This window comes from Anthonomus grandis, chromosome 9, assembly GCF_022605725.1.
Source record: "Anthonomus grandis grandis chromosome 9, icAntGran1.3, whole genome shotgun sequence".
Lineage (NCBI taxonomy): Eukaryota > Metazoa > Arthropoda > Insecta > Coleoptera > Curculionidae > Anthonomus > Anthonomus grandis.
In genome coordinates, this window is record NC_065554.1 from 13,955,311 (window position 1) to 13,969,567 (window position 14,257).

Below are 14,257 nucleotides of genomic sequence, written 5' to 3' on the forward strand. Positions count from 1 at the left end.
TCCTTTTTCAACCAAAAACTAAAGAAAAAAAATAGAGCTTCACGAATGCCGAATGTAAACACAAAGCCGTTTGACAAGTTGATATTTTGCAAGATAACATCAGCTTTTGCTCGCGGTGCTGCCATTCGAATTTTTTTAGAAGCGGTTTTAGGAATAAGAATGTTAATTTTTTTTGCTCTTAGAATAAGATATATCTATTTCTACTTTTTATTTTTAATCCAAAATCTAACACCAATAGGTTAAATTAATATTATTATTATGTGTTAATATGGAGCTGAAAATGTTCTCTTTTGACAATGTGTGTTAACTTGACGGCAGAGAATTGTTGAATATTATAAAATAATAATGAAAGTTAGGTTTAAAACAAAAACAGAGATTTAAAAAAAGCTGTAAGTAAAAGCTTACCTTTGATTTGTAATAGATAACAAATTTAACCATTTTTAAGATACTAGTAACTTATGGATAACATACATTTACAAAAATAAATCCAATACAAGCATATATATATCATCACTCAGCAAAAATAGTAACAATAATTACTAACCTTAAAAACCTCAACAGAATCAATTTCTAAAGTTTCATTACTAACTTCCAAGCAGTGATCTTATTTATAGTAAATATCCATTTACAACTGCAGGTATAACGTTTCAAAATATATAATACCTAAATGTTCACATGACTTCTCAAGTTACAAGGAGTTGATAAATCCATTGCATATTCCGTACCATGTGTTGCCATTCTTTTCATAAGGTATTACCGATTTTTAAAAATTCAAAACAAAAATATAAATTGTTAAGAACACAAATAATTGCAACAAATCAATTTTTATTTATCTGCTCTAATACAACTCATTCGCCAAAGGCATAAATCGAGGAAAACCGAGTTATCCCAAATTTGGTGTTTTGTCAACAAATCGACAAACGAGATAGCTATAGACTATTTTCCATTGCGCACCCGCGAAATTTTGAATTTGATACCAGAGGGCTGCAGATCGCGTCTTGTATCTAGAACGCCCGACACCTACCGTTTTCAGCAGGCAGCAGACAAGTTAAAAAGCAAAATGTTGTTTTTGGTTAGGCTTTAGCCTCGGCTGAAAGCACTCCCTGAGCTTGGCAAATTGTCAACGTCAAGAGTGTCATTAACATCTCTACTGTCAAATTTTTTCTACAGTCAAGTCACCTTAAGATGGCCGCCGCCCAAAATTCTGCTTTGGCAAATCGATTTTCACGGGGCTAAGACAAACTAGCGAGATCATCTTGATACGAAAATGGCACTGTCTTGTGATATTTCATTTAACCCACTATTATTCACTTAACCCCGTTGGACGATAAACCACACTAGAACTCTCAAGACAAGACGCACAAGTTCGCTAGCTTAGCAGATGAAAAAATAAGGTCCAAACATCCTTGTTAAATTCAAACTTTTAATAAAAAATCTATTTATTGGATTTAAATTATCTGTACCTACGCCACTGTGCGTTTTGCTCAAAAGCCTCAATCGCTAATTTCATATCGATATTTAGCTGACACCAGAAAACAAATGTAAAGTCCAAAAAAGGTTGCACACAACATAATGAACTATTAGTGTTGATTCAATATTTGGGTAAAATATTAATTCAACGCTATATTATATGTTGCCATTATTAACAGATTTATTAATAATAGTTAAAGCATGTAATTTTATAATAATAACTCAAAACTCAAGAACCAAAAATATAAATTAGGTGAAAAATACTTAGGCGAGAATTGAAACATTTGGCAATACCGCGGTTCTTTGTGCTGTTTACATGCCTACCGTCAAAATCCGACGTTTAACCTAACCTCTAAAAAAATCCATATTTTACTCATTTTATTGGCGTTTTCTTGAATTTTTATTCAACCAAAATTTTCAGTGTATTTACCTAAATATTAAAATGGTTCTTTCTGACGGAGTTAAACAACGCCTTTCCATTGTTATCGAAATGGGAAAAACAGTTTTCCATTATGGATTTATTCCTACTGTCCTTTATTTAGGTAAGTGGGCAAGCATAGTTAGGAGGAGGCTAAAGCCTTTTATGAACATGTATGACGATTTAATAATTCTAATCTATTTCAATTTTAGGATTTAGGCAAGGAGCTGATCCTGGCATGCCAGAAATTTCAATAGCAAAGTAGGTACCCAAAATGTAGTCAAAACATATTTTAGCCAACTTTTTTTTTAACTAAGTTGATAATTAATATTAAGTTTGAAAATAATCTATCTAATCTAATAAATAAGATAAATTTCATTTTGAATATATTCAGTAGCATTTAAAAACTTTCTTTATGATCTTAAAAGGTATCTTTCTACTGGTGCTCTTACAAAATCAGATGGATGTTTAGAGTGGTGTTGATAATAAAATCCTAAATTACCTAATTGGTGTTGATTATATACTACACATTTTTTTGGTTTGTCTGAGGAGAGATGTAGTGCTCATAGAAATAAACCAATCAATAACTCAAAGAGTGCAAATAAATTCAGTGTTTAAGAAAGCTTAAACTGGTTAGAAGGGTTCAGTTCTGAAGCAAATTATAAGTGTTGGTCATTTTTCTATAAAGTCTTCTTGGCTTCAGATTCTGCTAGTCTGCTTGCCCTTTAATTCCAGTATATCCCACATTAAGGAGATTATGTTACTTTCCTTTATCATATCGACACCTAGAGCGAAAACTATAGTAACTCCCTTTTGCAGATTTTGAGAAAATGGGATTTAAAATAATGATGTATAATATAAGTTAGTATTTTCAACTAAAATTTAAGGAAACATCAATATATTGATTGTTCCTACTAACTAAATATTAAAAGATTGTATTTTTCTTTCTTTTAGGTTATTTTCTTGTTTTTTTCAATAAGTTTTGTTAAGTTACTATAGTTTTCGTTTGACAAAAAGCAAATAAAAAGGAGATACTATACTCTTTTTACTGACAACTAGTAAATGTTAATAAATAAAAAATCAATTTTAAATAAAAGAAAAAACAAATAGTAAATACTTATAGTTTATTAACATAGGCTTGTTATACATAAAAAATTGTACTAATTTATTATTCATCGTCGGTTTCATCACTACTCGCATTCCCTGGAATAGCTAAGTTTTTATGGACAGGTTTTCTACCTGTTCTTTAACTTTTAATGTGTCACAAAAATTGTGATACATTTTTGGTATAACTCCCTTTTGGCAGAGTTCCTTAAGACCTTGTAATTTTTGTATACAACCTTGGTAGATCCTGGGTGCCTAATTTGCTAGCTGAAGATCGACGAGTAGTTTTTGGTCGTAAAGAAAGCAATTCATAATCTCCATCATATTCATATCTAAGCAAGACTTTCTCAATTTTTTGCGGCAAGTATTTTGTTTTTTTTATTAGACTGATGTATACTTTTCTTCCCGTACTAGATTTTTTCCAATTTTGGCATTTTACTATATTCGAAAATGAAAAGAAGTCGTCTTGATTCATTTCGGTCACAATGTAAGATTTTCCGGTGATTTTCGCCATGCGGATTACACTAATCCATTGATCTGGGGTGTAGATAGCACTTAAGCATTTTCTGGCATTTTCAATTACTGCATGCATGCTATCTCCTTCATTTTGGGTATGACCCTTTTCCAAAAACCGATGAACTATTTCAAATCCAAATTTTTTCGAAGCATAACAAAACATGGCGAATATAAACCGATTGTGGTTTTGTCCTCTGCAATTATCCAAATATAAGACAATTTTCTTTCTGCTTAACCTTTTAGGAATTTTAGCAAACAACTGCTTATCTCATTGGGTCCGCGTTTAGCAATTAACTCAGTCCAGACATAACAAAACCCCTCGTGTGTTCCTAGATCATAAACAGTAAAGTTGTAAACTGCAATTTTACTTTTATAGTAAAATTCACCAACATCTGACTGAGGCGTTTGAAGGACCTGTAGATCAAAGCATGCCACACAAAGTTCTTGATCATCAGCTGTGAGCTCTTTATCACAGTCTTTTAAAGATCTGGCAAGGTTTTTATTATAAATATGCTTGTTGTATTTTTCTAAATTATTAGCTTTTTCTTTTTCATCAGCCATTTCAAAGCTAGAACATGTTTCGCATCTATCTTTTTTCGGTTTATAAAAGCTTATGTTGAATTTAGTATTAAAGATATCACGATATTGTAACTCAGCATAGTATGATCCTTCCGCATTATTTTCCAACGAAAACTATACTAACTCAACTTACTATTGTTTTCTCGGTAAACTAGTCATAACAAATAGATACGATATATTTGTTTTATGTTATGTGTGTTGCCTACATTTCAAATTTAGTTACTATACTTTTCCTTGGAAATCTTGACTTTATAAGACATATTATCGTGATATTAACTAAAAATAGAGATTTTTTGAGTTACTATAGTTTTCGTTGCGGGTGTCGATATGAAGGGCTTCTTTGCAGTTTCATACAGCTCTAGATGAGCAGTTGTCGAAGTCTAGCATTTTTAGCCCTCTCTGACTATCTGAGTAGATATTTAAGTTTTGGTATTTTATCTGCAATTCTGCACAAATTTCAGTGGCATAAATTTCTGCCTGCAATATTTGTTACATAAGTGTAATTTTACACATCATGTAATGACAACAACGGATTTATAATAAGCTTTTTAAAAATCTTCACCTCATATAAAATAGTATTTTCAAAACAGGACAATAAAAAAAATATACACTGCATTGGTGAAATCTTGCTTGACAGTGTTGAATTTGATTTAACTTCTGAGGTGTAGAGAAAAAGTTGATGAAATTATGTAATCTTTAGTCTCTTCATAAGTTGTTCTCACCACAAAACCTTTGATCAGCTCTTTTTCGTAGATCTTCAGTGATGAGATCCAAATTTTTCATCTCTTATTAATATCAAGGTGCCCAGAAGGATTGTGAGACAGATGATTTAAATAATAGCAATGACTTGACCTGATATTTTGATTTTCTATAAGGTATTAAACCAGTAATGTCCAGTGTATCAGTTTTGATGTAAGTTAAATACAGGCAATCCTTTATAAACACAATAAAACCTTTATACTACACCTACAGAAAACTGATACCCTGGTACTCAAAGAAGCATGAAATATTATAATTAAAAAAAGGGAAAATTGGCTAAAATATTACACTTTATAACATAAATCAATATTTTAATAATCTATATTTTCTTTTAGCTTACTATGGTAAAGATTCTCCCCAAAAAAAAAAGAAATAGTGTACAGTTAGTTCTACCTTAAGTGAAAGCAGAGAGATGGCCAATACATTAAAAACAAACAACTGTGTTTTTAGTATATTGTTTTATTAATTGCTAAAAAATGTGAATAGAAAGTTGTATAATTAGCAAAGCTTTTCTTTTTAAATAGCAATACATAAAATGAATTTAAAAGTCCCTACATAATTCACTGTTTATTTCTATTTTGAGCTTATCCTGAAAATAATAAAACACCTACCAGTAAAACAATAATTGCTTACTTTTGACACTCAACTGATTAAAAGACATGAAGGGATCATGTCTTTTAATCAGTTTACATAAAACCTCCTTAAACAGTCCAAAGTTGGATCATGGAAGTTCAAAACACTCAGTCTAGATGAGAAAATCAATAAGTCAGTTTATGTAAAAATATTTAGACAAGAGTTCTTAAACACAAGTTACACCTAATGACATAATCCTACTCAGGAGACCACACAATAAATGCCTCATCTAAACTTGGTCAAACATAAGGAAAAGGGTAACTGCTTGAGACATTTGGTTCTCACTATGGCAAGAAATTACACCAAGTTGCTCACTAAATAACAAATTAGTATCAAAAGGTACACCAAGATCTTAAATACTACTGACCCTTTTGAGATTATTATTCCTCTAAAGAGGTTAAGATCATATGCAAATAGAATATTGTCTGAATCAGTGATATAGTTGATGTCGTTGGTAAAATAGAAAGAGCCATAAAGGACTCTTGTGGTGCTCTAGAGTTTACCTACAATCTCCTATGATAAGCCATTGGCCCTAACCCAGTGGTCTTTTAGATAAAAAAACTGCAATCATGTGAAAAGAGAATAATCCAAACCCAAATGTTTAATTTGTTGATTATGAGTTTATGGTAGATTGGTCAAAGGTTTAAGAATGGTACATGATTAAATTAAATATTCTAAAATTAGACAGTTGGTAGAAGTCATACCCGAACAAAAGCCATGTCGGTTATCCTTTAGAACTTTAAGGGTAATTGGTTAAATATAATAGTAGAAATATAAAATTGCATATAATAGAGGAGTGGAACTATAAAGATAAATAGGTTGTCATGCTCCCCACAATAAAATGGATGTTGGCTATTACAATAGCTGAAATGCATAATATATATGGTATGGATTCAGAGGTCTGGCTCTTCAGTGGTTTGGGTCTTATTTGCATACTAGAATGCAGAGTGTTTCTGTGGATGGTGCCCTTTCAAGGGAGCAGTTTGTGACTCATGGTGTTCCTCAGGGTTCAGTTCTTGGGCCACTTCTATTCTTCATTTATATTAATGACATGGCCAATCTTAGGATCTCAGGTAAATTCGTTCAGTTTGCGGATGATTCAACAAGTTTATGGCATGACACGAGTGCGATGAATCTAAATACCACAGTTAACAGAGATATTGTTGAAATCAAGAAATGGTGTGATTCCAACAAACTGTTTAAATATTTCAAAAACTAGTGTTATGAATTTTAAATGCAATTTAAATAATGTGTTTTTGGAAAATCACATTCTAAACGACTTAGACGAAAATAAATTTTTAGGTCTATTTATTCATAACAAACTAAAATTTGAGGGCCATATCACGCAATTGTGTAGAAAAATATCAGCAAATTGTTATGCTCTTAAAAAGTGGTCGCAGGAGAGGTTGATTTTGACATGGCGAGAAATGTTTACTTTTCTTTAATTGAGTCCCATTTAAGGTATGGTTTGTGTTTCTGGGGTGCATGCACACCATACTTATTTAATAGTGTTTTTGTTTTGCAAAAGAGAGCGATCCGACGTCTGTGTAATGTGAGTATGAGAGAGTCTTGCAAACAGCTATATATCAATCATAAAATCCTAACCCTTTCTGTCTTATTTATATTGGAATCTGTTTGCCTCGTTCATAAGAAATTTAGAAATGTGAACACAACTAAGAGGCATGAATATAACAGTCGACGAGCTAATGATGTGCTCTTGCCTATGCCTACAAGTTCACTGATCAAAAGAACTTTAATTTTGATGGTAAAAAACTCTTTTATCATCTTCCTGCAGATTTAAAAGGTATAGGTAGCTGGAAACTTTTTAGAAAACGTGTTAAAAAATTCTTAGTTGCAAAGGGCTATTATGAAATAACAAAATTTTTGTCGGATAGATTTTAGTCATTTTTACATTTTTCTTGCAGGACTTTAGGTATATTCTTTATATTTTTTACACCATATCATTTCGCCTAATTTATTTCTGATTTTTTTTTTTTTTTTACAGTTTTACATTTAATAAAATTGTATATTTCGGGAGTGAATAATATCTGTTTGTGTTATACATATTGATACTTTTGACATTACATTAGCTTTGTATGTTTTGGTTCAGAGTCTTGGAGGAGTATTTCTGAAGAATGGGGATGTTGTTGGTTTTACCGGTATAGGTAAATCACATTCATGGAAGCAGAATGCCTTTAGAATGATGGACCATAGCATGCTAAATAACCTTTTTACATGTTTGTGTATATGTTTTTCTTTTTTACAGCTTTGTCAACAAATTTACTTCTATGACAATAAAGCATATATTGATTGATTGATTGATATAGGTTTAAATATGTTTTGTATTTTATTGTGGAGAGAATAACAATCTTACTTAACCTTTTTTTTGGGTTGAATATAATTTATATTTCAAATTGCTCTTGTTGAATAGATAACTTTTAAACAAAGTGTAAGACAGAGTATAAGCAGTGTTTTTAAGCATAAGAGAACAAAAACTATCTGCTCCAAAAGAGAACTATATTACTTAATTAGATAAGGTTGTTTAAAACTGATAAAAAAATTATACTTTAATTCTATACTATTGGTACAGAAATCAATGCTATTTATAAATGTTTTTAAAACAAGGTACACACACAATTATCACAAAATAATTAAGCATTAAAATATCACTAAGCCTATCATTATAAACAAGAAAATGTGATTATAAAAAAATAAAACAATATCTATCTTAGAAAAAGCTTAAAACTAGGTACTCATAATAAATAATTTAAAAACTAAAGAATAAATAAAGATGTCTATGTAATGTTCTTGTTATTTAACATGGTAGGTGCCAGAGTTTGTATCAGATAATTCATATATTTAAATTCACTATCTAAATAACTACAATTATTAATATTCTTTTTGATAATTGGGAAAATGCATAATTTAAAATAGATGCCACCTTACCTTGACATTTAGCACTTTGGATAATCTATGCCAGTTCTTTTCTCAGATTTGGGTAAAATCAGCAGATGTGAACACAGATTTTTCCAAACCCTTTGATTTTGAGAAGCCTCATCAACCCTTAGTTCTATTTAGTAAATTGAAATCATTCATTATTGTTATATATTTAATTAAACGACTTAAGATTATAACTTTTAATAAAGAGATGTCAGCTTATTAAAATCAGTACATTTATAAATTCAAAATGTTTACAATTAACCACTATGCTTTTCAATATACCCCTGAATATCATTTAATTTTAAAATTTTCTTCTCTAGGCAGATAACTTAAAGATTTTTAATGTTTTACATGATTTCAATTATTCTCTGTAGATGATAATCTCAGCCTATCAGTATAAGGTATGAAAAACTTGGTAAAGCTAAATGTAAAAAGCATCAGATTTCACCATCATTGTTACCTGGAAAACTTACATATTTGGGAATCTATGTCATGAATTTATATTCAGTCTTAATACTGACTACTACTTGGCTGAAATAGCAATTAAATGTTTCTAGGTATGGATTGATTTTTCATAACTGTAAATTTTCTGGAAGTGTCATATATAATAAATCTGGGTCCTATATAATAAATCTAGGAACCTAGAACTTAACAAACATCATTTCATTTAGACTATTAAAATAATATAAAAGATGCAAAATATGCTATAAAAGCTTCTTTCATGTCCCTGTAGATACTTCCTCAAACTGTTGGCTCAACTTACTGTAATTTCCATACTTATTTTTTAGTGTTTTAATGTAGAAACAGGCACCAATCATAATTGTAATTATTACTAGCAGCACTATGGCCCTAAAAATATTGGGTCAATGTTTGTTTATTCAAATTTCAGTGACATATTGAAATTGCTAATTATTTTATGGTAATATACTTAATTTCTTACCAATAATACCATACTTCTACTGTTTTTTTGCAACATTTATTTTCACCGCAGCAATATTCTGTATTTTCGTCACATGTTCCAAATTCACAATAATCTGCAATAACCTAGATAAGAATAATAATTAATTAAATGACATTAATGCACTGAAAGAAACTATTAGTAAAGTAAAATTTTATAACTGTTTTTTACCTCTTTCAATAAAAATGTTATAATATTGGCAAATATTGAATGTTTTTGTGGAGAATACATTTATTTAATAAGATGCACTGTCATATACTATGTGTAGTAAATTCAATTATTCAATTTAGTAATTAGAAACGTGGAAACAAGCTGATTTATAAAACACTTTAGAATAATATTAATAAACAACTCTGAGGACCTTTTCTAGACTTCTTATAATATTTATTTATATTTTATTTGTCTTCTGTTGTTTTGTTTGAATTGTTAAATCAGTCAAAATCAGCTGATGATGACATTTCTTGTTTACTGACACTGACGTGACATGTACGAATGAGGCTGAATCCACATTTATACGTAATCTCGGATCCGTTGGGACTACGTGATCGCTATCAGCTAATGAGAGGCCTGAAAGGTTTCACGTATCTACGTGAAGGAAAACACGGATAGAAGTTGGTTAATTCGAACTTCATTCCGTTTTGTGCGTCCGTTCAGTCCTTTGTGCTATTTGTTTTTTATTGTTGTTTTTAAGTTTTTACCAAAACATTTTTTTGCGTGGGATTCTGTAATTTCTAGGTAAGACCTTTGTTTTGAAACTATTTTTTTTTACTAGTTTTAATTTTGTACCATTCCTTTAAAATGTCAAGTTTGGATTCGACCCCGGGTTGTACCTATTTTGAATGTGTCTATTGTGGCTTTTTCATTAATAGTCAGTCCAAAAATCATTTAAAACACCAATGTTTCCATGTACATATGACATATAGAGGAGAAGGAGAACCAGGGTTTTGCCTTCGAGCTAGGTATATGTTTATTATTTAAATCAATCAATCAATCAATCAATATATGCTTTATTGTCATAAAAGTAGAAATTTGTTGACAAAGCTGTAAAAAAGAAAAACATATACACAAACATGTAAAAAGATTATTTAGCATGCTATGGTCCATCATCCTAAAGGCATTCTGCTTCCATGAATATGGTTTATCTATTCCGGTAAATTCAACAACGTCCTCATTCTTCAGAAATACTCCTCCAAGACTCTGAACCAAAACATACAAAGCTAATGTAATGTCAAGAGTATCAATATGTATAACACAAACAGATATTATTCACTCCCGAAATATAAAATTTTATTAAATGTAAAACTGTAAAAAAAAATGAATCACAGAAATAAATTAGGCGAAATGATATGGTGTAAAAAATATACACAATATACCTAAAGTCCTGCAAGAAAAAGGTAAAAATTACTAAAATCTATCCGACAAAAATTCAATTATTTCATAATAGGCCTTTGCAACTAAGAGTTAAATAAGTAATGTGTGCATGCACCCCAGAAACACAAACCATACCTTAAATGGGACTCAATTAAAGAAAAATAAACATTTCTTGCCATGTCAAAATCAACCTCTTCTGCGACCAATTTAAGAGCATAACAATTTGCTGATATTTTCCTACCCAATTGCGTGATATGGCCCTCAAATTTTAGTTTATTATCAATAAATAAACCTAAAAATTTATTTTCGTCTAAGTTGTTTAGAATGTGATTCTCCAAAAACACATTATTTAAATTGCATTTAAAATTCATAACACTAGTTTTTGAAATATTTGAACACAGTTTGTTGGAATCACACCATTTCTTGATTTCAACAATATCTCTGTTAACTGTGGTATTTAGATTCATCGCACTCGTGTCATGCCATAAAATTGTTGAATCATCCGCTGATGAATCAACTGAATGAATTCACCTGAGATCCTGAGATTGGCCATGTCATTAATATAAATGAGGAATAGAAGTGGCCCAAGAACTGAACCCTGAGGAACACCATGAGTCACAAGCTGCTTCCTTGAAAGGGCACTATCCACAGAAACACTCTGCATTCTAGTATGCAAATAAGACCCAAACCACTGAAGAGCCAGACCTCTGAATCCATACCGCTCAAGCTCCCACAGCAGTATTTCGTGACTAACACAGTCAAATGCTTTGGTCAAGTCACAAAACACTGCTGCAGCAATATCACCACTGTTCAAGTTAAAAAATAAGGACTCAAAGAATGAAAAGATTGCATCTGATGTTCCCTTGGCGCTTTGAAACCCAAATTGCTCCGATCTTATAATTTGCTTTTCAGCTAAATATGCAATAAGTCGCTTTTTAACCAATTTCTCGATGATTTTTGAGAGGGTGGAAAGCAATGCTATTGGTCTGTAAAAAGAGGGTGATTCTGAAGCTCCCCCCTTAAACAAAGGCATGATTCTGGCTACTTTAAAACAATTGGGAAATTGGCCATTATTGAAAGAATGATTAATTGCAGATACAAGTACCTCCAGTGCCGAATCAGGTAAATTGAAAAATAACCCTACATTAAGTTCATCATAGCCAGACGTATTTTTCTTATTTATCTCCTTTAGAGTAGCAAAAAGAAGAAAGAATCTGGTCCAGCCCTATACTCAAAAAACTGTTCATACTTGGAAAAACCCTGAATTTGACTTGCTATGTTACTACCTATGGTACAGTAGAAGTTATTCAGCCTATCAGGTTCAATATTAACCTTTACAATATTGCCCCGTTTACCTCTTAGTTCATTTACTATCTTCCAAGCCTCCTCCTGAACATTATTTGAATTACCTAAGCGACTTTTTAAAGTATTTTTGCTTTGCAGTCTTAATTGTTAGTCTGTACAGTGCTCTATATTTGTTAAAATAGTTAATAAAAGCAATGTTATTTATAAAAAATTTCCGAATATAGTGCAGTGATCTAAGATTTCTAGCAGACACCCTAAGACCCTTGGTAATCCAATTTTTTTTGTTTTCGTTTTTAAGGTTTTTATCGGAAAACATTTATTAAAATTTTCACAAATAATTGCGTGAAATGACTCAAAGAGCTTTCAGTAGACAAAACGCGCTGCCAATCCTCTGATCTACCCAGTTCCAAGAAGCTACTATAGTTTTTTTTGCTATAAATTCTGCTCCTTCTCTTTCCCCTCATTTGACTCTTGTGACCTATGCAAAAATCTATGCATCTTCATTGTTATTATTTTATTTTATTTTGTAAATTTTTTATTTAGTGTCGCTCTAGTATATATTATAGTTTTTTTTAGTTACACTTTCTCTTTGTTTAGTTATTTTGTAATCTCAACAGGCGATGGCAAAGATTTAAGTCAAAAACACAGGAAATTATATGACAAAATGTTGATTTCATCTATTTATACCAGAAAACGTCTATGGGATCCGAGAATCCCATTTTAAATGGCATAGAAATAAGTTGAAGCTATTGTATAAGGTCAAAACCGTAAACACTAAAAACACGAGTAAAAATATAACGTCATTTTACGGATACGCATACCTCTAGTGGATGGACTAAAAGTCACGGATAGGCTTGATAGCCTCACGTATCCGTAATTACGTACCAATGTGGATTCAGGTTGAGTCTGAATTTACATTGATGCGTAATAACGGATCTGTCTATTTGTTTTTTATTGTTATTTTTGAGTTCTTACGAAAACATTATTTGTTAATTTTTTTTATTAGTTGTTATTTTGTACCATTTTCTCATTAGAAAAAGAGATATAAATGGAGATCATCTATATGTCGACAGAACTCGAATTGAACGTGTTCAACAATTTGTTACCTTGGAACCATCGTAATAAAGTAATGGGACAGTGCACAAGAAATAAATGGTGTATAGGAAAAGCAAGGACGGTATTTCACAAAATTAGTGCTATCTTCAAAAGTTACAATATACCTATCTCTTGAAATGAAACTAAGGTTCTTTAGATGCTATGTTTTTTCTGTTTTATTGTATGGCGTAGAATCCTGGATACTCACAAAAAGTTAGCATATGTAAAGGAAAAATTTTCCAAATTCCATAGGCAGCACACATTACAAACATAGAAGTGCTAGAAAGAATTAAAAAGATCTAAAAGTCATGTACACCATTAAAAAAAAAATCGAATACCTGGAGCATGTTATGAGAAATAAAGACCCTACTGCAAACCATAATGCAAAGAAAGATATTGGGTAAAAGAGGGCCCGGAAGAAGAACATCATGGTTGAGGAACCTACGGCCTTTTTTTGAGAAAAGCTCAGTAGTTACAAGAAAAAGTTATAATTGCCTGAACCTGAAGAAAAAAAAGAATATGTTTTTTTAATTTAATGGTTAAAAAAGATATGCTTGCAAGCTTATTTGAAGATAGGTTTTATATGTATTGTTTAGACTTTAAATCCTAATTAAGGTAGATACCAAAATATTTAATAGCATTCTGAGAAATGTTATTATCAGGTCTTAAGGAGAATTAAACTTTTTTTCTATATTTAAACAATGAATTTGCACTAAGCCATTTTTTCCTACCTGAAATCCTTCTGTCAGCATACCCAGTGTCAGCATACCCAGTGGGGTCTCAGAATCCATATGGCACGCATGAAATGTGGTATAATCTGCATATTAAACTATAGTTCAAGAATTCAATTGAAGAGACAAATCATTCAAATACAATAGGAATAGAATCTGAATAATCAGCCTAAAATTGAACCCTAAGTACCATTACCATTGTTTCCAACTAACTACTACCATTGTACCTTTTAAAAATATAGGTCGGTATAAATTGGTATAAATTTCTTATCATTTTAGATATAAATACTTTGTGCAGCAGGATGTCAAGACAGACACAGTCAAATGCCTTTGAGAGATCACAGAAAGCCGCTTGTAAGTACCTTTCAAGTGCATCTT

The 14,257-nt window shown here is 31.1% G+C and overlaps 2 protein-coding genes across 3 annotated transcripts in view; both read left to right on the forward strand.

Moving 5' to 3' along the window:
* LOC126740106 (fatty acid-binding protein, adipocyte) overlaps nucleotides 1-14,257 on the forward strand; it is a 484,513-nt gene that overhangs the window by 225,788 nt on the left and 244,468 nt on the right. The window lies entirely within an intron of this gene.
* LOC126740107 (mitochondrial import receptor subunit TOM7 homolog) lies at nucleotides 1,806-5,352 on the forward strand. The gene is made up of 3 exons (XM_050446016.1): nucleotides 1,806-2,012; nucleotides 2,101-2,149; nucleotides 5,182-5,352. Exons 1-3 carry the CDS (start codon nucleotides 1,913-1,915, stop codon nucleotides 5,192-5,194), a joined length of 162 nt encoding a protein of 53 aa, XP_050301973.1. The 5' UTR covers nucleotides 1,806-1,912; the 3' UTR covers nucleotides 5,195-5,352.

Excerpts from the sequence above, each read along its gene's own strand:
- LOC126740107 (XM_050446016.1), top strand. The coding sequence starts at position 1,913 with ATGGTTCTTTCTGACGGAGTTAAACAACGCCTTTCCATTGTTATCGAA. Across the intron at positions 2,013-2,100 it reads TCCTACTGTCCTTTATTTAG|GATTTAGGCAAGGAGCTGAT; the intron begins GTAAGTGGGCAA and ends TTTCAATTTTAG.